The 12,632-nt window shown below is 35.4% G+C and overlaps 1 protein-coding gene across 1 annotated transcript in view; it reads left to right on the top strand.

Annotated features, from left to right (window-relative positions):
• Positions 1-8,131: 8,131 nt before the first annotated feature.
• The window catches only part of LOC131432731 (adipokinetic hormone/corazonin-related peptide receptor variant I-like), a 328,522-nt gene continuing 324,021 nt past the window's right edge, over positions 8,132-12,632 (top strand). Inside the window, exon 1 of the mRNA XM_058599210.1 lies at positions 8,132-8,763. Within this exon, the coding sequence (XP_058455193.1) occupies positions 8,523-8,763 (241 nt within the window). The 5' untranslated portion in view covers positions 8,132-8,522. The remainder of the gene's footprint in view (positions 8,764-12,632) is intronic.

The raw sequence follows: 12,632 nt of genomic DNA on the forward strand, positions 1-12,632 counted from the left end.
AAAAAACTTTTTTCAATCCACCTAGTGTGTAATGGTGCCTTTCTCATATAACTTATATTTTCAAAAATATCACTAGACGATTCTGTCAAGATATTTTTTTTAAATCTGGAATCAGTGCGGTAAAATTTCATTTTCAATCGAATAATATAAGATGAAAACGAAATTTATGGCCGCTGACCGTTAGCATATTCCTACTAATTCATTTGACTTTTGCTGCCATTTTCAAGTGAAGCTCCCGGAATTCATCGTCAGTTGAATAATCGTTGATAGTCATTTGAAGTTTTGCTTGCTCAGTTTCAAGTGCGGAGTAGTGTAACTCCTTCATTGCCTTCGCTCTTGGTAGTAAGCAAATTCGAACGAATAGAATTATAAATGGAGTAAAGTATTAAAAATGAAAACTGAAGGAGGAAACAATTAATTTATGTGTATTCTGTGATTGATATTTCAGCAATCTGGTTTGTCTTTCATCTATTATCTTGAACCAATTGGAATGCTTACATAAACCTCATTTGAAGGCCGCTCTCACACTATTGAAAGAGATATTTTGTTACTTCAAGAGATCAACTGACGGTGGTTAAACTGAGCCTCGATTGAAGAGAAACGATTGATGACTGAATGCTGCCCGTTCGGGCCGTCAGCAAACATTGTGTGTGTCAGAGAGTGAAGTTTACTGCATTCGAGAGATCGTCAATGTGTTCCACATTCAGTTTCAATTGAATTGAATGAAGTTTTACAGCACTGTCTGGAATAAAATGAAAAACTTTCTTTAGGAATGAACTAACATAACACTTTCAATTTGTAAGCAGTTATGTCAAGTTAATAAGAATGTTTCTTTGTTTTGCATCGTCGCACTAATCACTTTTTACCTTATAGTTCTGGAATCGGAAGTCGCATCCGGTTGAAATTAAACAGAACCTAGTAGACTATAGAAACTTTCATTTGAACCTAAGTTTGTGTAAATCGATCAAATCATCTCTGAGAGAGTTTTTGACCATAATTTCCGGTACTTCTGGAACCTGGCACTAAGTAACTAAAATAGCCTATAAATTGAATAAGTTTTGAGCCAAATCTAAAAGAATTTTACTCTTTTTTACGTCGTCGCTCTAAATGACGGTGTGCAATTTTAAACACTCTTTATCCTATGAAAGCATGACGAAATTCAATAGCAACCTGTGGGACTAAAAGATTTTTTATTCAATGAGTGACATTATTTGACACATACACATACACGCACAGGCATTGCTCAGCTAGATGAGCTGTGTCAAAATATATAGCCTTTATTCACTAGTCACTTTTTTAAGTGATTGCAAAAACTTTCTACAGGGTCCGCCATCTAATTTTTGTTTTTGAATTAGCGGTTATTTAGACCTTAATGCCACTTCTGATTTGACAGAAACTTAGTTTTATCCTTCCGCTGAACGAAAATTGTTGAGTATACGCTTGAGGAACGCGTGAAAATAGTGCAGTTTTACTTTGAAAATCAGTTTGAAGAAGACGCCGATTTTTGCCAAAAAATCATCTTCTCGGATGAGGCACATTTTCATCTCGGCGGTTATGTTAATAAGCAAAATTGTCGCATCTGGGGACGGAAAACCCGTACGTTATCATGAAGAAGCCGAGACATCCTCAGAGAATGACGGATTGGTGCGGATTTTGGTCTGGCGGCATCATTGGACCATTTTTCTTCGAAAATGAGGCAGGAGCCGCCGCCACGGTCAATGGCGAGCGCTACCGCGCCATGATTAGCGATTGGTTCTTCCCGTTGCTTGAAGAGGAAGACTTGGACACCACTTGGTTCCAACAAGATGGCGCTCCGTGCCACACAGCGATCGATCTTCTGCACACAGTCTTCGAAGATCGAATTATCAGTCGAAATTCGGATGTCGTTTGGCCGCCTCGGAGCTGTGATTTGACGCCGTTAGACTATTATCTTTTGGGGGTTGGACAAGCCAGAGACAATTCAAGCCTTGAAGGACAACATTCGTGCAGCCATAGCTGAAATAAAGCTGCATACAAACGAAAATGTACTAAAAAACTGGACCGACCGTTTGGCGTACTGCAAGGCCAACCGAGGCAGCCATTTGAATTAAATTATATTCCACAATTAACCGGAAGGAATAAATTTACATGTATTTCACTTGAAAAATATAGATTTAAATGTGGCAATCCTGCACGCTATACGAAATTGAACAAAGTACGCTGCGAACGGAGCAAAGTCGCACGAACTGGAAGTCGGATCTGGATGAATTTGCACAGTATATTTTAAGACAATGAGAGCTTCTATTTTAATCATGGTTTGTGAAAATCGATTTAACCGGTGCTGAGAAATCCAAGTGAGTTTCGCTTTTGGAGATTTTCTTCACTATTATCGGTGCTATCGAAAGCGGGATCCGGGGACTAGTAGTCCCAAAGTAGTTTTATGTATTCACTAACTAACAAGATCTACCAACTAGATGAATTTAGCAGTAAACAGTAACTTTTCTGAAACTTTTAGTAGAATTTGAAGACCTTTCATTTGCACCTTAGTTTGTAAATATCGGTTAAGAAATTTCCGAGAAAATTGAGTGCGCATTTTCTCATAGATTTGCACATATTGCCTTGTAACTCCGGAACCGAAAGTAGGATCGGGATAAAATTCAATAGCGTTCTATGGGGACCATAAGACCTTTAATTTGAATCTGAAGTTTGTAGTTTGTAAAAATCGGTTCAGTCATCTCTGAGAAAATCGAGTGAAATTATTTGTCATATACACACATACATACATACACACATACACACACAGACATCTGGTGATCTCGACGAACTGAGTCGAATGGCTTCCGTTCAAAAGTCGGTTTTCACAGTGATTGCATAGCTTTTCTTCATGAGAAAGGCAAAAACGAATAAAATTACTCTTGTGAAATCCCAAGTAGCAATCCGCAACTAATTCTGATACGACAAAGTCCAAACTATGTTGCAACAAGAGCACGATTATGTTTTTTTTTAAGTTATACTGGTTAAAACATGGTGACAGCAACGTTTCATCATAACATAACTAGTTACGAGATAGTTATTTAGGTTTCCAATCATAACATCTTTGTGTCGTATTGAATTGAATATAATTTATAAGCTAATCGTTACTTAATCCAAACATATCTTTAATCACAACAATGCTTCTAGCTACTAGTTGAAAATAAGATTTCTTGACTTCAATAGTAGCAACCCGTGACTAGTTTTGATACCACTTAACCCAACTATGTTGCAACAAGACAAGATGACAGCAGTTTTTCTTTAAAACGTAAACATTGAACTAACTATCATTTGTAAGTTAACGTTACTTGATTCTGACATATCTTTAATCACAGCTATGCCTTTAGCTACTAGTTGAAAACAGGTTTATTTTCCGTTGCGAAACCTTTATAAATACGGCAACGTATACGTGAATTGTCACAGTGAATTGATATAGCATTTACTTAGATATTATAAGATTATAGCTTATTGAAAGATGGCTTTTTGGTCAAGTGTTGCTTTACAAAATATTTATTTTGCGTTAAAAGCCGACGCTCATCTTCATCTTCAGGGCAAAAACGACAAAAAATATTTTTCGTCAAGTGGATTGAAACATTTAAAATGATCAAAAACGGGAACTGCTACTCTACAACAGTCACTTCCCCCGCACATCAAACCAGAATCTTTACAAAATATTTATTTTGCGTTAAAAGCCGACGTTTCGAAGGAATATCCCATCAATTAAATTCTAAATTCAATTCTAAATTAAATTTTCCTATCATCGATGACAATCTTCAACTGCTCATTCGGTTGAAGAATGTTCGTCGACGACAGTATCAACGTTTTCGTGATCCTGCTATGAAAAACATAGTTAAGGATTTACAAAAAGAAATTAAACATAGATTTACTCTTTTGCGAAATAAAAATTTCGCTAACGATGTTGAACAAATTAAACCATATTCTAAACCTTTCTGGAAACTTTCTAAGGTTCTTAAGAAACCTCAGAAACCAATTCCTGCTCTCAAGGAAGGAAATCAAATACTTCTTACAAATGGCGAAAAAGCTCAAAAACTTGCTCAGCAGTTCGAGAGTGTCCACAATTTTAATTTGAACGTTGTGAGTCCTATTGAAAATGAAGTCTCACTGAAATATGATAATATTTCAACCCAAGTGTTATCACACGATGACATTATTGAGACGAATTTTGATGAAATTAAATCAATTATTAGGAAACTCAAAAACGCCTTCATGTTTTGTATCTCCTGGTAATGATGGAATTTTTAATATTCTTATTAAAAATCTTCCCGATTTTGCCTTAAGACTAGCTTACTTCCCTAGACTAGCTGAGATAGCTTACTTCCCAAAAAGATGGAAAAACGTTAAAGTAATTCCTATCCTCAAATCTGATAAAAACCCAGCAGAAATATCAAGTTATCGACCAATTAGCTTACTTTCTTCTATCAGTAAACTTTTTGAAAAAATTATCTTGTTGAGAATGATGACTCATATAAATGAGAATTCAATTCTTTTACCAGAGCAGTTTGGATTTCGTCATGAACATTCAACTACTCATCAACTTGTCAGAGTAACGAACATGATAAAATCAAATAAATCTTCTGGGTTATCCACTGGAGTTGCTCTTCTAGACATAGAAAAAGCATTCGACAGTGTTTGGCACAAAGGTTTAATAGCAAAAATGTCTGATTTCCAGTTTCCTATTTATTTGATCAAAATGATTCAAAATTATTTAACTGATCGTACTCTTCAGGTTAGTTATCAGAATTGTAAACCTGAATTGCTACCCGTACGAGCCGGAGTTCCGCAGGGTTCGAGTGTAGCTCCAGTCTTGTATAATATTTTCACATCTGATCTTCCAAATCTACCCGTTGGTTGTCAGAAATCGCTATTCTGTGACGACACAAGTCTGTTAGCCACAGGTAGAAATCTAAGAGTGATCTGCAGTCGCCTACAAAGAAGTTTAAATATTTTCATCTGTCAAAATGGAAAATTAAACCAAATGCAGCAAAAACGCAATTAATTATCTTTCCTCATAAGCCAAGAGCTTCTTTTCTTAAACCAAGCAATAATCACATTCTCAAATTGAATGGCTTGGAATTGACATGGTCTGATCAAGCTAAATACTTAGGTTTAACGTATGACAAAAAACTCACTTTCAAGGATCACATTGAAGGAATCCAGGCAAAGTGTAATAAATATATTAAATGTTTATATCCTCTTATAAACAGAAATTCTAAGCTCTGTCTAAAAAACAAGTTGTTAATTTATAAACAAATTTTCAGACCAGCCATGCTTTATGCGGTACCAATTTGATCAAATTGTTGTTCCACCAGGAAGAAAACGCTTCAAAGGATTCAGAATAAAATTCTGAAAATGATTTTGAAGCGTCCTCCCTGGTTTAGTACAAATGAGTTACACAGACTCACAAATATAGAACCATTAGATGTAATGTCACATAATATTATAAGCAAATTCCGACAAAAATCAATGCAATATTCAATTGAACCGATTCGCTCTCTGTATTAGTTAATAAGTTAGTATATAAGCTCCGTTTCCCCATTACACAATACAAGTAGGTTTAGAATTTTCCCTACACAAAAATCTCAGAATTGCGGAAGCAAATGATGTCCTCATGGTAACAACCAAATCATATATATATATATATATATATATATATATATATATATATATATATATATATATATATATATATATATATATATATATATATATATATATATATATATATATATATATATATATATATATATATATATATATATATATATATATATATATATATATATATATATATATATATATATATATATATATATATATATATATATATATATATATATATATATATATATATATATATATATATATATATATATATATATATATATATATATATATATATATATATATATATATATATATATATATATATATATATATATATATATATATATATATATATAAATATATATAATCGGGCTGAAAAGTCACCACTTGTGGCTGAACTCCCAATTTAAATCTTAATAATTTAATTTTAACTCATATTCCAATAAATAGTTATAAAAAAAATGCAAGCAATACAACCTTTGTTGGTTTGAATATGGCGAACACAATATGGAGTCTCAAGAAATGTATGAAACATAAATAAAACCAGGATATTAGTTTTTTCAATACTACTTTTTGTCGAAAATAGTGAAAGGCGGAATAGTCAATTTTGTTCTATTCACTATCATAAACACTAAATAAATAATATAGGGTTTAAACATCGATTGTGATAATATTATAATTCTCATGATATATGAATTTAAAATGATGAGTAATCACTCCACTTGGAATAATTTTGAGCATTCTGGTTATTTTGTTGTTTATTTTTGCCTTTCTCATATAGAAAGGTTATGCAATCACTGTGCGGAGGGCCGAGTGTCATATACCATTCGACTCAGTTCGTCGAGTACGCAAAATGTCTGTGTGTGTATGTGCGTATGTGTGTATGTAACGCTTTTTTGCACTAACTTTTCTCGGAGATGGCTGAACCGATTTTCACAAACTTAGATTCAAATGAAAGGTCTCGTGGTCCCATACAAAATTCTTGAATATTATTTGGATCCGACTTCCGGTTCCGGAATTATGGGGTAAAATGTGCAAAAAAAATAAAATATGTGTTTTAACTTTTCTCATAGATGGCGCGACCGATTTTCACAAACAATGGCGCGACCGATTTTCACAAACAACTTCAAATGAAAAGTCTTGTGGTCCCATGCGTTATTCCTGAATTTCATGCGGATCCGACTTCCGGATCCGGAAATATAGGGTAAAGTGTGTTAAAAATTTTATACCATCACTGAAAAGTGCGGAAAACCGTAAAAAGTTTTCTAAATTGACCTCAAATCTTCTCCAATTGATAGTTTTTATCAGTAGACGGTCAAACAAACCGATTTCGGTTATTCTTTTAAGAATCGAAGAAAAATAATTTTGAAGAATACCACAGTATTATATATGATAGTATGATTAATATGAGAAAGGCATCATTATACCACTAGGTGGATTAAAACAGGTTTTTATATCTCTATGAACAGATTTTGATTGAAGGCGCATAAAAAACAGTTAGGTAAAATTGAATTCTGCTCGACAGTTTTAAAATCGTTGTGAAATTTGTATCTTGTATCAAGTTTGTGATTTAAAGTACTCTCCGGCTTTTTTATTGATGATAGAAAAGTATTCTGGATTCATTCATTGCCAAGAGCAAAAAACACACACGCCTGCTGCGATTTCTATCCGCACTCCATCATCAAGTGGCAGCGTAAAGCAAAAACATAAAACATATAAAAAGTTTGTTGATAACATAATAAACTAACGAATCAGGATACATCGCGGACGAACTTATTGCAAAATATCACATAGAACTCGTGAACAAAAGTGTCGTATGGTATATTTTCAGCTCCAGTTAGAATAGATTGGGTTGAAATCATTTCTTCCGCTTCGGACTTATTTAACTAGATAAAATTGTTAACATGCGAAATCCTTAAAAGTAATCCGCGGTGTTGAGCATTGCTTCTATTACCGGGAAGCTAACCTTACTGTAATCCCCGATTATGGCGCCTCCGTTCCTAAATCCGCTAAAAGGCCATTTTGGTAGCGTGCTGGCATCCGTAAACGATCTTTAATTGGATTCTTTCTGCTTGGACGAGTCGTCCCTGATGATGTGATGTAACACGGAAGTGTTTCCAACGTCTGGCTGTTTTGCTTTACTAGCGACGGCTTGGTGAGGTAGGTTCGTCCTAGACCAGCTAGGACTAGAGGGTGGCAGGTGTTGATGGCAATGTAGCAACAGGTTACATCGTTTCATCGACTATTCAGTCGGGTGACGGAAACCAGTTGTAAACGAGGTTTGCCGCCAATCCTGAATGGGTCCGGAACACTCATTCACATCGCATTACTACGGGAATCTGGAATCGGCTGTGCGCATGACCGGAGAATGAATGTCCTAGTGGTGAGTCTATTTCACCTCGACAGAATTCGTTCTTTCCGGCTGTTTTGGTAATCCGCTGCAGTGGATCTTGAACTTGAGCCCGACGAAAAGCTTTCAGTCTACCGGTGGATTTAATCGCGACCACAACCGAAATTAGCTCCACGGGATTCGCAAACTTCGGGTGTCGCTTCGGTGGTACGTTATTAAAGTGAATTCTTGTGTATTGATTAGGCACAGGATCTTTAAGGATGTATATACAATTCTAATGGAACCGTGGTTTGAGTGTTGGTTGAGTTGCGGTGGAACCGGAAATAAATGGTTTTGCTGATACGAGCCCCGAAGAATGAGATTTCTAGTGATTAAGTGATCTTATGAAAGTTGCTCGAAATGAAGCGAGCTCACGATATGAAATGACCATTTGTAGATACCCAATCCATTTGATGTAGATGTGATCAATGTGATTAGTGTTCAAGCAAATAGTGCATATTCGTGTTGGGTGGCAATTGCTGTGGTGTAAAGTAGTATAATGAATGTTTCACACGCCCTGTTGGATAATCAGTTTCTGTTGGGTACCAATCCTAGTGCTGGTGTGGTAAATCCTTTCAAACGGCGGGCAATGGCCCAAGCAGCGGTTGCTCCTTTGGCGAGTGGATCAATGGGAACTGGGGAAACATTTCAGCGCACATTGACCGCCCTGATGGGAAATGGTAGCAGCATCATCGGGCTGGAAGTAACCAACAGCACGGAACCGGGCATTGCTCCTCCAGGTAGGTTTTGTTTATTTGATGAGCACTTAAATTTATTCTATCGAACACAACAGGAGATTCCATAGGTGGAGCGAGAAATTCACAAAGGTCGTATTTTTTTAGCTGCGTTGCAATGGATAGTAGTGTATACTTGAAAGTATAATACTATAAAAATCTGCTCGTATAATGAGCGAAATAATTAATGCGATGCACGTTCATCGTTTACCAACTGACATCATATAACCGGAATATGTGTTATACACACAGAGAACAGTATTGGAGAAACAAATAAATTCCGGATAATTCAACCCACATTTTTTCGAAACATACAACATTTGTTTGGAACAATCACATTTTAGTTTGAACGCATATTTTATTCAAATTTGCGATATTTTTATTTGAACCAACTTTTTTTTCTGGTTTAATGAGCAACTAATCGTTTTATTATTTTAAACAACCGTGATTTTGCTGCGTGTAGAAATCAATTGAATCTTTTTATTCGGTTGATTTGATTGCTTTCAATGGAAACCATTTTTTTCAACCATTCGATGAATGTAGTACCATTTCATGGATGCTGATCTGCCACTAAGTGGTATTCTGAATAATGACCAGCATATATGGATAGGGTTTGTTGGAATTTTTATTAAGTAGAGCTGTATGGATATTTTAATGAGCTGCACACTTTGGAAAACCATGTAGTTTTAAATCTTTCAAGATGCTCAAAAATGGAGCGTCGCATTTCACGTCAATTTACGTCCAAGAACATGTACATAAAAGTCATTAAAAATATAAAAAAAACCTGTTTTAATCCACCTTGTTGTGTGATAATGCACGGAACGACCGAAATTAGCTCTGCGCCTAATTCGTATTACTGTTTTTGAATTAGTTGATTTTAACAACAAAATTTCCAAAATAACTATAAAATTAGTTAAAATTGAGAATTTATTTGCTGAAAAAAACTCTTATTTTTAGAGAAGGTGTTTAGTTGGCGAATATTCTGGACACAAACCAGCAATATCTCAATCCAACATGAAATTCTCATTGACAACTAATTTTGTTTTTAAAATCAGAAAATTTGTTTCTATTTATCTATCACCAGTTTATCAGCCAAAAATTCATGAGAAGTGTCAAAACAAAACAATCCATTAAAAAGCTAAAAGGGACAGTCTTGTTGAAACTGCTTGCAAATTGTTCAGATGTTTTTCGCATGTGTTACAACATATCCATACATAAATTTCTAAACCGGTATGTAAAAATGACTTAAACTGTTAGTGGAAAGTGTATTTATTTAGAATTTGTGCGCATTTGAAGCGATTGTGCGTAATAATGTTTTTACGCGGAACAGTGAATTGAGTTTCGAATGTTGCACTCTAATTGTACATGTCAAATGATGTTTTTTGTATATTCCAACCTTCCGGGCCACGCCGTTCGATGTACTACTTGTATTCGGTTTTTATTTTCCGAGTGCTCAAAGTTTTCAGTGAGATGGTCGATTTCGCGAAGTCGAATGAAGAAAACAGCGATTTAGAAGAAAAATGTAAGTTTATGTTTCGCTTATGTCTTTTTCTCCAATACAACATCGTATTTATACCTGCCAATATAGAAAAGACAACCGCGACTGAAATCGTTAGTGCCATCTAGTGGCTAGTAGTCATTACGGTGTTAGCGTTATTTCTGCGACAGAGCGCCATATAGCTGCAAATTGCAGAAACCAATTCAACCATTTATGTTGGTTGAAAACAACGTTTTATTTCTCTAATTCAACTAAAAAATTAGTTGAATGGATATGAAGTGTGCCTTAGCTAAGAAATGACAATTGGTGAATTCAACTAAAAAAATAGCCATTTCAATAAATATTTTATTATTATCAAGGAAATTAGAATTAAAAAATCTAAATTAGCAAAAGTAAGATTTATTTAGTTGTCTCAAAAAATAACTAACTAAAATCAGAAAATCAACTAATTTTTTCGCCAAAATGCTGATATCGGTCTTTCCGTGTGCCTTTCTCTTTCTTTAAAACAGTCTCATGATTTTTATATTTTTTTATGAAATAATTTCTGACACTAATTTGGGCTCATTAATTCAGATTGATTCGAGTGGCATAACTTATTTGAATTATAATCTGGAACAAAATTCTAAAACTAAATTTTGGAATTGAGTTCAGAACCAAAATTCAAATAAGGCATGCTGAAATTGAATTCAGAACTGGATTTTGCAAGTTCAGTATTCAGATTCAGAATTCTAGAACTAAATTCTGAAGAACTGAATTCGTGAACTGAATTCTTGATCTGCATTCCGAGCCTGAATTCGGAATGACTCGCAGTTGGTTGATATTTTTAAGGGGAAATGTAGATTATATTTATGGTGTATAATGACTCTCAAACGTCATTACACTTCTTACAATACAACTGCATCATTTGTCATAGTGCATTGTGGATTTCGAATCGAATGGCTTTATGTTTTATATGTCACTATAGATTTCACTTATTGTTAAAAATGATTTTCTCCCTTCAAAGAGTGTTTGTCCTAGTAGTAATAGTTTCATCTTTACTACCACTAATATTGAATATTTAATTACTCGTTAGTAATGCCAGAACTGATATCTCGTGTGAAGACCTTTATTTGATTCCATTCGGAATATTTCGAATCTCGGTTGCTTGGATGAGCATTTCGTTTCCTCGATGGATGCGAAAGAAAGCTATTAGGTGTACAACTTAGCTTCCGCCGTTTTTTTTTCCCCAAATTTAAAGCTTTATTGCGAAAAAGTGCTTACAGATGTATTATTCAAAGTATTGTCCGTCGCTAGCGACAACTTTCTCCCATCTTTCCGGAAATTTTCGGATCCCGGCTCGTAAAAAGGAGTCCTTTTTTGACGCTATCCATGAAGCAATCCATTTTTCCAACTCTTCGAAGGATTGAAAATGTTGATCTGCCAGGCCGTGTGCTATCGAACGGAATAGGTGGAAGTCAGAAGGGGCGACATCTGGGGAATACGGCGGGTGGGGCAAGACTTCCCATTTCAGCGTTTCCAGGTACTTTTTGACCACTTTTGCGACGTGAGGCCGAGCATTGTCGTGTTGGAGGATGACTTTGCCATGTCGCTCTTGATACTGTGGCCGCTTTTCTTTTGGCGCGCGACTAAGGCGCATCAGTTACGTTCGGTAGCGATCTCCTGGGATGGTTTCACCCAGTTTTAAGAGCTCGTAGTAAATTGTTATTCATCTTTGAAGGTTTTTTCTCTTCAACCACCATGTTTGTCTTCGACATCGAAATCACCATTTTTAAAACGTTGAAACCCCTCCCGACACGTTCTTTTACTCAGAGCAGCATCACCGTAAGTTTCTGAAAGCATTCGATGCGCTTCAGCTGCATTTTTTTCGAATTGTAACAGAAAAGTAAAACTTCCCGCAAATGGCGAGAATTGGGCACATAAACAGACATTTTCGAGCGTGAATAATACGAAAACAAGAACAACTGTCACTGAAACGGCGATGGCAATTCGTTAGGAACTGTACACCCTCACTTTAAAGGCATTATCATCTATGTGTTTTGTCCAGCTTCATCCGGTACAGCCACCTATCGGAAAACAGCGGAAGCAAAGTTGTACACCTGATACCAACTGTCAACAATGTTGTCTCATGTAAGAATCAATTTGAAAATATTTACGTTAAGTTAATATAGATTTAAATGTGGCAACCCTGCCGCCATACAAAGTTGAACAAAGCACGCTGTGTGCTAGCCGGGTGCGTTTTCTTCTTCTTCCGTACCAGTACGTATCGATGCGTACCGATTTTGCATCATTTTGTATGACAGTTTGAAGGGTTTGATACTAATTGCCCTATAATATCGGAACCGAAAGTCGAATCTGAATGAAATTGCACAAAATCTTT

This window comes from Malaya genurostris, chromosome 2 (assembly GCF_030247185.1).
Source record: "Malaya genurostris strain Urasoe2022 chromosome 2, Malgen_1.1, whole genome shotgun sequence".
Classification (NCBI taxonomy): domain Eukaryota; kingdom Metazoa; phylum Arthropoda; class Insecta; order Diptera; family Culicidae; genus Malaya; species Malaya genurostris.